The sequence below is a fragment of the Ricinus communis genome, chromosome 1, assembly GCF_019578655.1.
Source record: "Ricinus communis isolate WT05 ecotype wild-type chromosome 1, ASM1957865v1, whole genome shotgun sequence".
Taxonomy (NCBI): domain Eukaryota; kingdom Viridiplantae; phylum Streptophyta; class Magnoliopsida; order Malpighiales; family Euphorbiaceae; genus Ricinus; species Ricinus communis.
In genome coordinates, this window is record NC_063256.1 from 34,105,070 (window position 1) to 34,124,099 (window position 19,030).

The 19,030-nt window shown below is 32.3% G+C and overlaps 1 protein-coding gene across 1 annotated transcript; it reads right to left on the reverse strand.

Annotated features, from left to right (window-relative positions):
- Positions 1-4,189: 4,189 nt before the first annotated feature.
- LOC8267744 (alpha-mannosidase) lies at positions 4,190-16,175 on the reverse strand. Its single transcript, XM_048378996.1, has 29 exons — positions 15,712-16,175; positions 15,520-15,603; positions 14,590-14,678; positions 14,275-14,449; positions 13,940-14,059; positions 13,760-13,843; positions 13,602-13,673; positions 13,322-13,435; positions 12,355-12,455; positions 12,156-12,249; positions 11,600-11,767; positions 11,393-11,482; positions 11,076-11,138; positions 10,933-10,989; positions 9,937-10,156; positions 9,683-9,816; positions 9,317-9,373; positions 9,177-9,239; positions 8,542-8,613; positions 8,072-8,119; positions 7,767-7,886; positions 7,268-7,333; positions 6,306-6,418; positions 6,121-6,205; positions 5,726-5,836; positions 5,556-5,651; positions 5,433-5,480; positions 4,905-4,973; positions 4,190-4,455 (listed from the first exon to the last, which is right to left on the reverse strand). Exons 1-29 carry the CDS (start codon positions 15,931-15,933, stop codon positions 4,267-4,269), a joined length of 3,024 nt encoding a protein of 1,007 aa, XP_048234953.1. The 5' UTR covers positions 15,934-16,175; the 3' UTR covers positions 4,190-4,266.
- Positions 16,176-19,030: the final 2,855 nt, after the last annotated feature.

Here is a 19,030-nt window from a genome sequence, read left to right on the forward strand (position 1 = left end):
CAGCAGTTGTTGTAACTAGTGCAATTTCCCTAGATGGAACAAGGCCACCTCTAGCATCCAACTTCTAATAATAAGTTGACCCTATCTGTCACGACCCGATTTGTGGTCCGTGACCGGCACTAGGGAATGGGTAGGCATAAGACCACCAAATTCTGTAGTAAGCCTGACTATTCACTAACTCAAATAATTTGCAATCTAGATTTTATCCATTGACACTTTTCACAATTAAAATTTAGCCACCAGATACTACAAATTAAATTTGATCTGCTAGTATAATTAGGCAATACCTGAATTTATATAAAGTTATAAAAAGGTAAATTTGAAATTTCTAATGTAGAGATTCTAGAATTTTAAAAGTCAACATACCAATAAATTCAGTTACGTTTAACCGTAAGATGAAGAAATCGGGCTGCTAGAAGAAAAGACCTACAAAAAAACTAACAACACCTGAAAAACAGTGAAATTGAGACTGTCAGTCTCGAGAGTGAGTTAAAATCATATATCCAAAAATAAATACAACCACTTCAATAACATATTTATTTAATTTAAAATAAAATATTAAGCCATGCAAAAATATGTGTCATGCCATGCTTCTTATAAAATGAATTTACATACTACGGGACTGAGTACCTCAGAAGAACTCTAATCCCCATTACTAAACAGTCTTAGCCTTTCGGCTCTCTCGTTCCAACAGAACTGGCACCTAGAGAGCAAAGCTCGACCAGGGTCTTAAATCTAGTCTGGTCACTTAAATTTCCAACAAAGCCGGCGCCCAGGGAGCAACGCTCGACCAGGGACCTTTACTCCGACAAACACACTCTACTCAGCCTAGAGAATTAAACTCAATCAGGGCAAGTCCTAAATCATTCTTCTACTACTTGACTCAGATTCATACCGGTGCACATGCGGTCCTGATGCATCCCATCAGGTGGCATGCTTTATTGTCGTCTCATCCGGAGTCATCATGCAATCATAAAATCAACGATGAAGAAATGATAATATATGAATAGTAAATAAATGACTAATTTAAGTCTATAATCAATTAATCACAATTTGCTATTTAAAATATGTGCATTACACATGCAGAACAGATATATGACTTTAACTCACAATTCTGACGACCTCCTAGCCTACTTCGATGCCTCGGTAGAGCGAGCCGAACTAATGGACCTATCTAATCATGGAAACAATTCAATCAGAAAAAGTAAAACATTTAATAAATAACCCTAGGCCTAGACTCTTAGAATTAACTGTCTAAGAATTTCGACTTGGTAAATTCTATTAAAAATTCGGCAGAACCTCCCCTAAACACGGACGTCTACCCCCTGTATAACGGATCCAGGACCTGCCATAAAATACTTCAAATTCCAACAATTTATTTAATGGGAGTTGGGTCACAAAGACTTTATTATTTTTTTCGACTCCGTCACACATCATAAATCACGATTATCGGCAGACAGTCCGAAACAATTATTTCGATAAACAAACATCACATAATTTTTCTAATGCTCAACACAATAATTAAACACATAATTTATATCAACAAACTCTAAAATCTACGGAATGCTCAACACAATAATTAAACACATAATTTATATCAACAAACTCTAAAATCTACGGGCTAGAGTATTACCGAGACGCTTGATCACTCGGTCGACTCGCCTCCAGTCGCTAGAGTCCTATTGACGATCCGAACGCGCCTATTGACTCAAAACAATGCGTTGATGATGATTCCAGCGCTCGATCTTCTGATCTAACCCCTGATCATCTGGAGAGATTTATGGACGATCTCAGCCGTTAATTTTCAAACGGAGTCTGATCGCTGCGAAACTAATGCCGTTGGAAAACTTGAGCTGAGGAGAGTCCGGATATGCTCTCCGATCGTCGGAAGCTCAACGACACCGGCTGAAAAAGTAAAAAGTCTAAACTGCCCCTATTCTTTTCACCTCAACGGATTTTGCAATTCTGGTAGCCTCAAGGGGTGGCGATGGTCGGAAAAGGAAGCCCAAAACTTGCTAATCATTTTGAGCCTAGAACAATTGGCAAGGAAGTTGCAGCGCCTTTCTCCTTTCCATGCTTGTCGCCGTCGTTCACTGCCGTCGATGCCAGCTGCTCCTCCAGCCACCGCCACCTCGCTCGGACGGAGCCTCCTTCTTCCCCCGCCACGGACGGCAGCCGACTCCCCCTTCTCTTCTATCTCCCCGATCCTTCTTCTCCTTTCTTTTTCTTTCTTTCTCTATATCGATATTTGGTCCCTGAATTTTTCTTCTTCACCATTCAGTCCCCTCATCTTTTTTAATTACTAACAATTTCGCCCTGCAAAATTTCTGTTTAATCCTCCAACTTTTCATTAGTTTTTCAATTAAGCCCCTAACTACTTAATTTGGACCAAAATATAATTATTAAAAATAGAGAATTACCTATTTACCCTTGCTTTTAAATGTAAAATTACCAAAATGCCTTTACCGACACATTTAATTATAAAAATACAAACCATGTAAATTTTCATTTAAAGCCCCAAATTAAAGCAATTATATTTTAATCCTTATTCCAAAATTAATTGTCAATTTAATCCTAACACTAAATTAACTTAATTAATCAATTTACTAACTATGTCCCAATTAAAATCAATACCATTAGCCAATTAAAATTTGCTATTCCCCAAATAAATTCTTTTATAAAAATATAACTTATCGATTCTTTTATAACTTTTAAATATAGAATTTAATTCATATATTTATATGAGGAGAAAATTAAGTGACCAAAACTATAATTTATTTTCTAAGAAGTTTACTTAATTAATTTCTTAAAAATCAAACTAATTAGATATAGAAAAATAATTCTCTCATTTTTATCTAGCATTGAAATTCTATTTTAAATCATCCCAATTAAATTAATTGAAAATAAAATAACATTAATTTAAATAAAACTCATTATTAATTATTACTAATATTATTATTATTAAAAAAAATTTCAAATATTACACTATCAATTAGCATCAATCAATCATTAGCAAGATGCTTATTCCTAAGTCAGAGGAGCAGTGTCACGTAAGATGGAAATAACCAAGGCAATCATAGCGAGCCAAGAACCTTTTTTATTCTTATAATGAGTGGAATACACTAGTTTTTGTGACAATATGAACTATTAATGCCAGTAATATATTAATAATTTTTTGAAAGGTGTGTTGGAGGCATGCATGATATACTGTGCCATTTTATCAATGTTGTTTTGCTTAAATAATATCCAATGTTTTTTGTCTAATTTTTAATTTGTACAAATAATCCAAGTTTTCTATTGATTAACAAACATCAGGAACTAAGCCAAGTACAATAATTCTAGTTGTTACTCTGCTTCAAACCAAAGACAACAAATATATTACAAGGTAAACCAGTAAAAAGATCAAATATTTGCCCATAAACATCTTTTTTCTTGCTTCAATTCCTGCTTCTCTAGGGACCATTTCTATTTCTCAATTTCCACTATAGCCTTTGCATCATTGGCTCTGTAAACTTCTTCAACTAACCCATAATTTTCTTCCATAATCAACTCGAACCTTTGCTCTATATATTTCAAATGTGCGCTTTCAAATTTTCTTCTAAGCATTTCTTCTTCGTCAATAGCTCACCTAATATTTCCCTTACCCTACCATTATATGGTTACTCAACCCACTAGAAATAACAACAATCTCTAACCTATTGGCTTAATCTGCAATGCAAATATCTGCACCCTAGGTTATCCAAACTCCAAGAAGTTAGCAAATCAGTGTGTTCATGTCTGCAAAGAGCCCTTGGTTGAGAAGCGACGGTATCAAGGCTGTTTCTTGACATCTTCAAGCTTCAACTAGACTTTTTTGCTATGGTGAGTTACAAACTTAATACAAAAACAAATCAAGTATTTTTTGGGGGATGGAAAGGACTTGTAAGATGCAGAATTCCATTTAAATGGATCATACCCTGCATTTTGTTTCATTTAGATGAGTCAACTTTGGTTTAAAGCTAACTGGATCTCCTTTAATTTTCTTTTTTTGACTCAACTTTTTGGCGTTTTCGTATACATATTTGGCCTGGAAAACTAGAGGGAATGTGTTTTTGAAAGAAAACGAACTATAAAAATTTTAAAGAATAACCCTTAAAATAATGTACGAATACCTAGTGAGGTTTCTTTCCAGGCAAGGAATCATCTTCCCTTTTATAAAGAAAGAGATTTATTTATTATCTTATTTCAGTTGTAATAAATATTGAAAAGAGATTGAATACAAAGATTTCAAAACTTTAGCAAGAAAGTGCGAATTTCCATTGGACCAAGCTCAACAACCAGGCTTAAACTATCAACAGGGCCACCTCTAAGAGGTGAGATTTGATCTCTATTATCACCCTCAACTTTCCATGTCATCTTCTTCATCCCTGACTTGTATTGGTTCGCTGATAAACTCATTTCTTTCAGCTCCTTTATCTGAAAGTTTAAACATCAATCCTCTGAATGTTACTTGTATTTTGGCACAAGAGGTAAGAAAAAAGAAGCATGGAGTGGAATGCAAATTCAGTTACCATTATCATTATGAAATTGCCACCAGATCAATATGATAATACAATGACAGCAAAAAAAAGAAAAGAAAGAAAAAGCAGCCAAACTGCAAGCTATTTGAATTCTACTGAATATATTTCTATGTCTCTAGCTTGTAAAGAGCCAAATTTCGCACTTACATATGCCATTGTCTTGTATGATCCTTGTGAGATCTAGTTTAGGAACTCATGTCTGAATTACCGAATTTTATTCTCTTTTGCATTAATCAATACTTCAGGATTTAAAGGCTATCATAGAATGGTCTAATCTAGATTTTTTTCATGTGTATCTCTGATGGGATGAGCATGGAGCAACAGAAACTAAATGCATATTCTTACTGTTTTTTCAGAAAACATCTTCTTGAGTTCAACTTTAGCCAGTGCTGAATACTTGGCATCTTCTCCCTCCTGACCATATTAGCAGCATTGTATCAGTAAGCATACATAAGTACACGTCATGAATATGAAATTATTTGGTGAACACGATTATCATGATAGTACAATCTTTAAAGTTTTTAACATCCATCATTGGCAGATAGTATTCACCTTTTGGTATCTAAATTCTTAACAGCTAGTGTCCGGATGTAAACACCGGTTCCTTCCCCCAACCTCCTATTTGCTAATCTTGAATAAAGAAAGCATAGGTATAATTTGAGACAATGGATTTGGTCACCTTGACTGTTGGAACAAAAGGGTCCATGCAAGATTGCTGGGAAGTTTGTGATATTATTATATTCAAAGAATTGTTATATGGAAATCCAGCTGCAGATTTTGTGGCTTAAGAAGGTGTTCAAGGATGTGGGCTAAGACATTGATTGTAGCAGAGAGAATGGGGAAACAAATAGCCTGATGTATGATGTAAATTACCTCATATAAATGTGCAAGACGAAGAAGTACACTTCCATCATTGAGCTCCTGCAAGACTGTGATCAGAGAGATAGAGAGAAATTGAACTCTAAATTTATTCTACAACATTGTTGGCACCCTCACCTGAAGAGTAATCATAGCAACGTTCAAGGGCAAGCTGTAGGCTGGATCCATGGCAGTTCCTTTGGTCGAATATGAGGCCCTCCACTTCTCCTCCTTCTGAACAGTTAATTGTTTAACCAAATTAAGATCTATGAAAATTCATGCTCAATGCAAGTAAAACAAAGCCCTACCTCATGAGTGAAAGCTAAAAGAAGTGGTGAATAAACTTCTTGACCAACTGTCCGGCGCCAGGCTGATCCAGCTCCTAGCTGGTTGATGCTTAAATAATAGTTTCCTCGAACCTGAATGAAGTATATTCAGGTGTTAGAAAAAAGATCAAGTGAAGCATAGATATCACTTGTGCACTTTTAGATGGCCTTTTGTTTCAAGTTATGGGTAGAAAATTCAAAAGATGCATTTTTAACTCAGGTACACTTTCCAATCTTTCATGGTTATCTCAATTTCAATAGTGTAAACTATCACAAAATATATTCAATCAAGATTTAGGATAAGAACTGAGAAGCCATGCCTATGAGAAATATTCATTAAGGATTTCTAAAAGTTTAACTGTTACAGGATAACATACTGTGAGTCCTTCACATGTATCTTTAACGCAAACACTTTCAACAAGTGGTTCACCAACTCCTCTGCCATCATCATAGAGTATTCGCCTGCAGTAGTAAAACAAACAACAATCCATTAACACTGCTGTACCTAAAATGTACATGTAATTCATTGATATTGAAGAGAAAAATATATAACTATTTCAACCTATGAAGCATCAGTTCTACTTGACCATCTCGAATGCTGGATCCTCCAGTGGCACGATCAACCAAGACCGACAATTCAGATTTCTGATCCGTTATGAACATTCCAAGGTTAAGCTGGAAAATAAAGAAAAGATTAATGTCAATAAAAGAGGGGCTATTTTAGCCATTGAACTTCTTTTAAAATGATTAAACAATACAAGAAACTTTTCGCCAATTTGAGGAACCTTGACAAACTATATTACAGTTGGTAGACAATCACTTTTCAGCCTATATACTATTTGGTCTTAACAAAAGGTAATATTGAGCTTTTTCATAAAAACACAGTTATAATATCTATATACATATATACAAAAAAATCGTACATGTGTATGAGCATATACTTATATCCAGAATTTGGCATCAAGTAATTCAAAAAGACAATTCCTAACATGATTACATATATCAAACAACTGTTAGAAGCTACCATAATTGTCAAAAAGCTGGATCTTAAAGTGCCATTTGAAACCACTAAGAATTATACATAAAATCCCAAAGGAAAACCTAATAGGATTTAAATAGAAAAAATATCTTCTTATCATTGCACAAATAGGAAAATAAGTTATCTAAAGAAAACATAATCTAAATGAATTCAATAGAAACTTTCGTTTCTGCATCATCTAGTATCTCATGAGCTCTAGGGTGCAACAAAAAGCCCTAAATATCTTTTGTGTTTCAGATAACCAAATAACATAACAAAAATCAAAGAAAGTAGCCACCAAACTTCTAAATGTTGGGTAACATAAGTAAACTTGGGCATTGAAAGACAGGAAAAATGCAGGCCAGCAGTAAAACTATTTTGACAGGTGTTTCTCCAGCTATATAGAACCCGTACATTGCCGAAAACAGAATCAGATATTGCAAGTTATTAAACATGCATATGCATATATACACTTAATATTGAATATTTTGGACTAAGAAAATTACTGGATAATAGTTTCCTGCTTCAGGTTGATTAACTGAAAGATTCCAATCAGCTCTATAGTCTCGAATCTGCAAGGAAAACGCGAAATTTTTTCAATTTAGTAGAAAAAGCGAAATTTTTTCAATTTAGTATTACTGAGCATGTGGATGTTAATCCATCTGATATAGGAAATCACAGAAAAGGGAATAAGTTGTAGATAGTGTCTTCCACAATACGTGTTGAACAAATATTTAGTAATTTCCCAAATATAATTCTAATTTTCAGTTTCTCAAAACTTAAGGCAGCAATAAATAAAGGGCATTTTCAACTTCCCAGTTGATTCCTACACATGATCAGCCGATAACAAGGATCCATTCTGTAGTTAACAATTATTGCATCATGTTCTTGGCACCTAGTAATTTATTGCTTGTAAACCCTTCTAATAAAACAGCAAGAAGATTTCAACAGATAAATGTCCTATAATCTTTTTATTCAACAGAAAGAAATCAGTCACAGAGTTACCCGCTTTAGAAAGTCCCTTCCATTAGAATCAGTATAGAACACCTTGTCTGTGGCCATATTCGCTGTCATTCGTGTTATAACCTCTTTCCCAAGACCATCGTCTAAGGGAATTGGACCAATCTTCAGTAAGAAGAATTGTTAGACGTTAATTGTTTTGAATATAGTGAATCAACTATTTTAGTTTACAGGAGCAAGAACATTAGAGAATATGGTGATCTTAGTCATTAGCAGAATTAACTTATTTGAAAGAGAACCTCTCTTTTAGGAATAAATAAATGATATAAAATCCAGATAATTCCACTCACGGTGTACTCAATTTCAGCATGCTCTTTGTCTTTGTAAAGTCTTGTGACCTACAAAACAAGACAAACTAAAGTTAGCCAGAAATGGTTGAATGTTGCCAGAAATAGTCGAGAGGCCAAGGACTCGATCTCTTAAACTTCCATATTTAGAAGTTTCCTCCATGACCCAAAAACAAATATTTAAATAAAAATACAAGGGAACTAATGGTAGAAGTCCCCATTGTATGTATTTTTTCAGTCAATACTCACTCTTGAGCAATAACCATTAGGCATAAAGTCCATCAAGTAAATTTATTGTCAAAAGGATATTTACAATTCTAGATCGAAGAGACGTCAATAGATGTTTACAATTGTTAATGCATGCAGCAAAACTTATATCACCAATCAATATAAGAAATCCAGACTTATCATACAAATAGAGACAATAGCATTGATCCATGTATATTGAACAAGGGTCTGCATAAATTGATGACCTGGTAAATCCATGAATTAAATTGTTGGTGGACTTCATCAACTACAGGTCCACGGTTGACCTTTAAGGGCACCTGGAGATCATACAAGACAATTTTTTAAATAGCAATTCAGGGAACCATAAACAACAGCTCAAATTGTACTACTAGAAATAGTTAGCTTTAGATAGGTCATGATATGAGAGACATAATGCACACATGCAAAAAGAAGGATGTAACATACGTTTCTTAGTGAATACATATAGATGTTAAGATGACTTAAATTGAGATTATATAAATTTTTACAGCCTGTACATATCAGTATAGATTATAGAGAATCATATTAGTATAAAATAGCTTAATTATGGGGATTTGATATAGGGATTTGATTAGTAGTTGACCTTCCTATTTTGGTCAATCCATCTTGTATATATACATGTAAATTGCTCAATACAACACACAAGAAACAATTCGTCTTCTTCCTCTATTTACTCTTGCATTTCAATAAGGTTTTTCTTCCTTCAGGTTGCTTCTCTTTTTTCTGTCTTCTTTTTTTAATTTCAAGTCATTGTTTATCTTATTTTCTTTACATTATATATCAGAACAGTTTGACAATGCTGTAAGCACATAGGAAAGAGGAAAATGGAAAATGAACTCACTGTTCTTGCAACAATAGTGGGAGGGGACCCATTAGGCCGGAAAATGTATGCACCAGAAGATTGCTGTAAAGCTCACAGGCATATCAGATTCATGAAATTAAAACACATGAAATCCTAACCAAGACACAGAAATTACATACCGAGTAATCCGAGCTCGAGCCATACCAAAGATAGCTTTGCTGAATTGGTACATCAACCTAGTCAAAAGTGACGAACGAATTATACATGATCTATACTTTCATAGTCAAAGCATCTCCATAGTCAACAAACGAGCAATATGAGATCTTCATTCTGTTTCTTTTCTTTTTCCTTAAGATATTTATATCATGGACAATGAACCAACACAAAACGATGTGAAATTGTCAACAACAATGCTAATGCCCCTGATTCTTAGTCCTTACAAGGAGTGCATCCTATATTTCCCTAATGTAAAACAAGAAAAGCAGCTGATGAAGATATTCAACATTCTAAACCTGCAATGGAAAAGGAAATGTGAAGCAACTTACCCCTGTTTTGGAATTATACATTCGTTTGAGTTGGCCAGTGGTAGAAGAAAAAGACATTTTCAAATTTCCAGGTCCAATCTCAATGGTGTCATTCTGTGGACTTTCTGTAACCGAGAGTCCATTTCTCCTTTTCCCTGCATCATTTCAGTTCCACATAAAGAAAATTGAAAGAAAATATTAATAAAAAAAATAAAAATTGACCAAGAAAGAAAAAATATAATAAGATCTAGAAAAAATATAATAAGATCTTTTACCTATTGCAGGTGCATCAGATACGAAGTAAGTACTCCATCCAAGTGGTGGCACACACACTGGAAAGACAAGCCAGTACTTAGGAACTTGTTTGGGTGATGATCCTATATAGGCCTTCAAATAGAAGTTTCTTAAGTTGCTTGTAACATTATCCATGATCACATACTGTGACTCAACGGTTTTGCCAGAGGAATCAGAGACTGCAAGATTGGCATCATTAACCTGGGTATGCATTGCCATTTATAGGTTATAGTACGCATATAAATCTTAAACCCCATGAAAAATAAAATCACATAAGAAGTTGAAAACAAAAAAAATACTTAAAAAAAAAAACTGGAAAAGCGAAGACACTAGATATCATCAGAACTTACAATCCAGAGAAGCATTTGAACTATAGAAACCAAAACAATGACTGAAACATTTCAACTATAGAAACCAACATCTTCCTAATAGGCTCACATCAGATAGAAAAAGTTATAATGAGCAAAGTAACAAGAACAACTGTCACCAAAAACCATAAGTTATTGCACACTAGCTTTCCAGAAATGGTTTAGGCTAAACATATTTAAACATGAATGTAGACCATGAAATACAAAATGATTCAGATAATTAATGGCTGGCACCAGTTTTTCAATGTTTAGCACCTAGCAGAAAAGTTGCAGAAAAATATAACCATTTGTAGGAACAAACTAAAGTTGAAATGCTAAATGCATTAATAAGAGACAGAAGTTACATACAACAAAAACTGAAATTCTTCTAAATCTTATCAGCACGCTCATAAACTTTATTATAGAAAAGTAAACATCCCAAGCCAAGTTATTCACAAATCCATAAGGATTTATTCATCTTAACTTCAGCTATAGTTATGAGGGAGATACACTACAAAATAAGGTCCGTGATTTTATAAATTCTGGTATTGTGTATGGTTGTAAACATTATAAACACTTAAAAGTCATTTTGTCTTGGCAGTATTGACAACAAAACAAACTTTTACTTACTGGTATTCTAATAATGTCTGTGCGGTTCCATCCAAGAGGGTTGTACACTACTAGCACCTGACAGTTAATCAGTTGCACGCAATAAATATATAACTCTGTGGTGTATCATATAGCCAAAACCAGAGATAAAATGAAAACAGTACCAAACTCTTTCCACTTCCAGTTTCCTCAGTCGGCGGACAGTAACTGATATTTAGTAATTGGCACTGCTCAAAATTGTAAGGAACAAGGAAAAATCAGCTTGATTAGGAGAGAACCATTAACTTGATTATCTAAATCACGCATGTGGCTCACAACAAGATGCAGGAAAAAAACAAAATTTTAAAGTATTTCACCATTGCTCTAACCATGACAGGATCATTCAAAAATAGGTCTTAATTATCTGCAACATAAATAGGGAAAACGCATCTACTGTAGGGACAAAAGAAAAGAAGAATAAAAGAATAAAAATTAGAGATACCTGACTGAAAACTGATGCAGATGCTGTACATTGATCTCCAGATTTACTGCTAATTAAGCATGAGAGAGCAGAATTTGCAGTAGCTTCAGCCTGTAGAACAAGTTAATTTCAAGCAATATAATGAAAGAATTCAGAATTCACAAAGCATTATGGTGATGAAGTGAAAAAGTGAGTAGCTGAAATTTGAGAGGAAATTGCCCTGCCTACCTCAGATGCCCCAATAGATAGCCGTTTTGCATAGTCATCTGTAGTATGTTGTTTGGCAGTTCCAGTTACTGCATCGTGGTGCTGTGCTATTCCTAAAGCATCTGCTAGACGATAAGTGCTTGGACCAGCAGACTTTTTCCCAACCAAAAACTCAAGTTGTCGTGTAGCCTGTTTTGAACAAGAACATAACTTATCAGTGATTTGAAATATATATATATATATATATATATATATATATCAGAAATCTCAGGCAGAGTTCATTATAAGAAGTTTTCTCTTGCCCCATGGAACTTTTCTTTTTTCAGCTAGCTCATGCAGAATATAAAGGCCAACATAAGCTCTCAACCAATAACAGAACTACCATATTTCAGGGTGAGTTACATCTAAGAGGGAGGATCCACAGGATTGCTACATTGATCAAATGCAAACATATTTTCTCAACAAAAACATACAAAACCAGGATTATTTGGGGCAGATTGCATCCAAAAGGTAGGATCTTTCCTATGTGTTTCAAAGTTAATATAAGCAATAAGGAAATGTGATTTTGATGTTATACCAAATAATATCCGCTCAGATGCCGAACATATCGCTTCAAGCCTGGACGACTAGTAAAAAACCCAGTCCAATAGGCATCTTCCCTATCTGCATACCTGCCAGTAAACAAGCAACAAGTAATATATACAGAAAGACTCAGTCGAAAAACCTTTTTTATCAAGAGGACAAGAAATGGAAGAAAATATACAAGCAACTCTTACGGAAAATAATCATCGATTTTCAGTGGCCATGATTCACTTGCTGCATTTTTCATATCAGTGTAGATAGAAGGTGTAGAATACAAGGCATTCACACGACCGTCCTGAATGTTGCATAGAAGTTGCTCATTTAGACCAAGTATGTTGAAGAAGTGATAGAGTAAAAAAGTAAATAAAATGAAAAAAAAAAAAAACTTATCTACATGAAGTTCAAATAGATTAAATATTTAAATCTCATTAGGAAAAAATATTTACATATGGGATCTTATGCAACTGCGAAAGATATGAATTTATAAAGGGAGAACAATTATTCATAGCGAACACAAAGAAATTAAAGAAGAAAGAACCAATAAAACTTGGGAAGGCTGTATTTGCCTCTATAAAGATTCTAGACGAGATCAAACTTCTCACCCAAAAGATGTGTCATATTCTAGTGGACAATTGGAAGAATTAAATGTTACAATGATTGGCACATTTCCGAACTCATAATGCTAATAATTAAAACAGACATTAAGTCATGCAAACAATATAATGGTGCAAGTTCTGTATGTTTCAGTTCCCAAAAATATCTACTCTGATAGCTATCATATCAACTATGGGAGACAAAGATGAAACATTTTGAATCAAATATAGACAACAAAAATTTAAAGGAAAAAGATTTACTTGGCCCCTATAGTACATACTGCTAATGATACCATAACCTTACAGTTGTATCTCCTTTCATTAATTTTTTCTTCTGACAAAATGCTTTGACTCTTTACACATTTAGGAGCTACTTTCTAAAGTTTATATTAAGAGAAGTTTTTAAGAATCTTAAACGATCATGCACTACACATCAGATAACAGAAAAAACCATGGATTAAGGGAGGCGCTGGTGCGGCAGATATGGCCAGAGAAGGAGCATGTGATGTTTACACTCAGAATACTAAGAATCGAAAGATTCTGTTTCTTATGTTATATAAATGTCTACCTTATTAACATAATGAATCAATTTGTCCATTTGCTTGAACCAAGACTCAGCATATTGGTACTGAAAATCATCACCCATGGTCCACATAATATGGTTTGTCCTTGTCACATTTGCCTGTGAAAAATGATATCATGATAGTAAATAGTATTACTGATTTATGCTGATATGAAATAAAATAAATTTCTGAATAAATATCTGTTTAGAAGCCATAACTTGAATAAGATAATGAGAATATAAACCATAACTAGAGACACGCAGAAGCAGAGAGTTTAGATTTTACTTGGGTCATAGCAGCATCTACAAAATCATTAACCCGCTGCTCAACGTTGTAATCAAACAGAAGAGGATTATCCTGCAACATGAATTGCAGCAGATCAAGAGAAAGCTCAATTAAGAGAATCCATAGTAATTTTGAAAAGTAAAACTCAATTACATCACCTGAACAGGCACAAAGTCCTCGGACACTTCAAAATGGAAGCCTGGTGGAGGACTATAATGTACAGGAAAAGTATTGGCAAAAATCTGAAAAGGGCACCAGAAAACAAAATTTGAAAGTAAACATGAATAAACATATCAAAGAAAATATTTGATAAAAGTGGAGCAGTAATTGTTTGAGACCTGAGAGGAAGAACCAAAAGTTTTGGACCCACGCCATATAACTTCTAGAGACTTATCTACTTTGCGCTTTGCTCTGTCCTGGTAATCAATCCTTGCGAAATGTACAGAATCGAAACCAAGCTGCAATAAAACCAATCAGAATGTATCAACCCCTAAGCTGAAAAACAGACAGAAGAAACCAACATATCTCAAAGATAATAAAACAGTTGCAAGTTGCTAGGAAGGTACTGATAACTGCCTAATGGAGCTAGTGAAGCATGCTTGGACCAGAATTGTATTATGAGAAATGCATCAATCATCACGTTAACTGATAGACAATTTATAAATTCAAGTACCTCAGCTCCCAGCAGATAAGCTTGCACAGCAGAGTGTCCAAATGGATCTATTTGCCAACCAGCACGAGGAGTCTTGTTGAACTGCTCCTTTATTGCAAGATGACCGAGAGTTGTTTGGTCAATCATATCTATGTAATGACATGTTGCTTCATCGTGCATACACCACCCACCATTTCTGCAAATGAGAATTTAAATGCTTGTCATAAGTAGCAACCAGACTATCCAATAAGTGAATTTTCTCTTTCTCTTTCTCTCTCTTTTTTTTCTTTTCTGTCTTCAGCACATCAAACTAGAAAATGATTAAAAGTTTCATACGCAAATTCCAATTGGCCAGCATCTACGAGTTTCCTCACTTGGTCTTGTATTTCCTCACTTTGTTCTAGCCACCATCTTTGGAAAAAAGCCTATGGTGCATTTAAGCTTCATTAGATATCAGTATATGACACTTTTTGAGCAAATACAAAGAGAAAAGAATAACAAGTGACACAAGACAATTCACATCACTCTCTCAGATGCAAAACTAATAAACCGCCCAAAACAACCAAAATGTACAGCAAAACATTGAGGACACTCAATGATACTGTGTGACAATCTTGATAACACTTTCAGCTATATGCACACCTAACATCCAAATTTATATGTGGTTGCAGAAAAATTATCCATTCTAAATTATGCCTGAGTCAACTGATCATTAATTATGTTACTGATTAGTGAATTCTCAAGAATACATATACCATCATTATTTTCAGTTATCAGTCTCATGATTGTGGCAGGAAAGCTAAGCTTTATTTATTTTTATTAATCATTCAATCCGACAATGATTGTTTAAATTCTTAAAATTGATAAAAATATGTGTTTAATTTTATTTTCAGTTGAATGGAAATTCAAATTCATTATATGCCATAATCCAAAAGTATAAAAGCTAAGGATTTTCCATTTTAATTATAATCAAATAGGTGACCAGGTATGAATTACCAGAAAGTGTTAACTATGCGCAATGTGCATATCACGTAAAATCAAATTGCTTTCTGCAAATAATTAATCATTCATTAGTTGCCTGATTATTCAATGAAGCTTGCAGATTGAAGTTTGAACTTTTATGCAAAGTGAGTTTACATACATGCATCATCAGAATCATTATCGTCTCAGAAATTCCAACTGCTAACATATGTAAAACCAAACTCATAAACCCAATATCAAACAATGGAAAAGCAAACATATCGGAAGAACTTTTTTTCTGCTTACCATTTCAACAAAAATAAACTTCCTATTTGGATCTCTAAGCAGTGATACCACAACTGAATCCAGCACATTCTCAACACAAGCACCCTGCCACAAGAACAAGTAACAAAATTGAAGGAACTAATTAATTAACACACACTAAAAAAACACAAGAAAACTAGAACTTCAGTATCATATATACTTAGAAATTAGAACCTGAATACTGTTATTTGATCCAACATAGTACTGATCAACAGTTTTTAACCAACCAACATCATCATGTGAATGTGCTACCAAATGGACATTGATTTTTCCAGGTACAACTCCACTACCAGTATTGTACTTCACATAACTACCATTGACTGTGAAAAACAAACCAACGCCAGAAACAAAGAAACAGATAAAAACCCATGTTATAACACTCTCAAAGTTGCCCATGTCAATACCCAGTAGTAGTTTCTAAGCATTAAAGAAGGGTCAAGTTCTTTCCTTTTTTCCCATCTTTTTTTTTTTTGTTTTTTGGACTGATACCAATATATAGAGGCAAATGGAGGTTTTAAAATTGGCATTGGCAAGTACTGACAAATGATCTTCGGTTTCATCTCTGACATTTCTGAGCCGGCCAAAAGAATAAAAGCTTTTGTTTTTAGTGAGCGGGAACATGGAAGATGATCGTTTTTACAGTGATACTGACATTGTATGTAAAACAGATTTTTGCAGATAAAGTTTTCAACATTTTAAGGATTGGAAAACAATGTGCTGGGACCCATTACTATGAAATCTCCATTCAAGATTGAGAAGTGATTCGATTGACTTATAAATGTAATGCCATTATCATTGACAGTCACCTTTTTCTTTTCTTTTCTTTCTTTTTTTTTTTTTATTTTTGACATTATTATTTAGTAATTAACAACTATAGCTTCATCTTGTGATTTTTTTGGATTGCTTACATTAAGGAGCTTTCAGATTTTGAGATATTTTATCCATTCTGATACTCCACTCTTTTTAAAATATTGAATGCATTTTCAAGAAAAGAAAAATACCTACATTTTCGTCCACCATTTTTAGTTTTTAAAGCCGACAGCTGTGTATACTATTCTCTCCTTAATTTTATTTAATGAATAATATTTTTTTTAATACATGGAATTAAAATTGATATATAATTTTATAATTTTGTAATTTTTCATATCAATTTATTAATTATTAAATTAATTTTCTAATTAAATAGTAATTTTAATTTTAATTAATAACGTTTTCATTATATCTTAAATATTATATTAACTAATAGTTTAGTTTTATAATTATATAATGATTTCACATTAATTATAGGATTTTTGACAAATTTATTTATTTCTGACATATATATATTATAATAATATATAATTTTTATATTATTTATAATTTATTTATTAATTAATAAGTTATTTTTAATCAAATTATAATTTTATTCTAACTATAAAATAAAATTAGTTGTATCTTTAATATTATATTAACTTAATATTTAAAATAATATAGATTTACACTTTGTATAAACTCAATTCATGTTAATAAAAAAAATTAAAAAAATATATATATTTAGTATATAAATCATAGAGCCGTACACTTAGAATTCAAAATATTTTTTCTTTATTTAATAGAAGACTAACAAGCCATGAACTATACAATAACGGATAGTCATCTTCTTACACTCGCCACAAAGATAAAAAAATAAAATTTACACTCGTTGTAAAGACAAAAACTCACATAGCGTAAAGAAAACAACTCAAACTCGAGACTTAGGCCTATTAGACCGGTATGCATGTTGTGATCTATTACATCATAATTTAGATAAGAAAATCCATGTAAAATGTCAACACCATTACACATGAATACCATGAAAATCAAATATGTATATATTATTGGTATCTTACGGATGGCTCCAACATCTTTAAAAAAGGTCTTTTTTTCTTGATATAATTGAAGTCGTCTCTAAAATATAAAATTATTAGTTGAAATATAAAAAGAACTCAATATAAAATAAAATAATAATAATAATAATAATTTCTATGTTAAAAGAAAATTTCAAATGGTATTAACTATGAATCCCATAATTTTTGTTCTCTACTCTTAATGAATAAACTAACTGTTCTCAACTTCTTAAAATTTAGGTACACAATAGTTCTTTTTGTTACTATGTAGATTTTTTATACTAAATTAGTTATAAACACTTAAAATAAAAATGAGATGCCATGTAGATAATTGATTTTAAATATATGTTTAATGAGATGCCATATAGATAATTAGTTTTAAATATATTTTTCAATTATATATTTATGATTGTGGCATCATTAATTAATAAGATTTATTTTTATTAATATACTTATGAATGACGTGATAGACAATATTTGTTTAAGAATTTTTGATAGTTTTTTAATTTTTATCCTAAATAATATTTGCGGACTTCCGAGTTTTCAAGTGTAATTTTAACTATAATAAATTAAGAGATGAGAAATTAAAATATTATTTTATGTAAGAAAAAATGTGAGATTAAAAAAATATATATATCATTAAGCTAAAGAAGAATACAGAACTAAATGTATATCTTTTTCTTTACAAAAATAAAATAATTATGTAAATTATTTTCTTTGAAAGACCAATTAAACTAATTTGTTATCATGTATTTGGATGAGAATATATATGGTATTTGTTTCTGCCTGCTTGGACATGGTATTGCAATAATATGTGTGTACAAACAGTACAAGGACAATGCCAGTCAGTACATGTCACGTAACAGCTTTCTGTTTTGTTAATCTTCTGTCACTGATTTCACCTTTGTTCCCTTCTGTGAGTGTCCTATTCGATCCTCTTTGGACATCAACCATAGCTTACTAACAGGGTTAAGTAAAATCTGAAAAAATCGAAAATTAAAATCGAAATCGATTTTTGTTCAGATGAATTTAGTTATTTTTTTTATAAATTCAGTTTATTCGGTTTAGTTTTTTTAAAATTAAAATAACATCGGTTCGGTTTTATGCTAAAAATCTAAATTAATCGAAATAACTGATTTTTTTAATTTTAATTTAAGTTTTTAATATGAAATTTAATTTTTAAAGTAATTTTATGTGCAGTTCGATTATTGTAATTTGCACTCTATTTGGTTCGGTTCGATTCATATTTATATACAATTCGGTTAATTTTGATTTATTTGAAAATAAGATAAACTCATAATTTGTCTTGCCATTCCTTTGACAATTCCAAATTAATTTATGAAATGAAATTGTTAGCTAGTTGTAACACCCGGAATTTTTATATATTTAATAATGAGTTTTTATTTAAGTTAATTTTAGCTTCATTATTATTGGGTTTAATTTGAAATGATTATATTTAGGTTATTCAAAATTTTTCCAAATGCATATTTATATAAGTAAAATTATATATTGAAAAAATTTTGGAAGAAATTATAAAGGATGTTTTTATAAAAGAATTTTGAGAAAATTGGTATTATAATTGATTAGTAGTATTAAATTTTAAGTTGGAAATTGATTATTTAATTTAA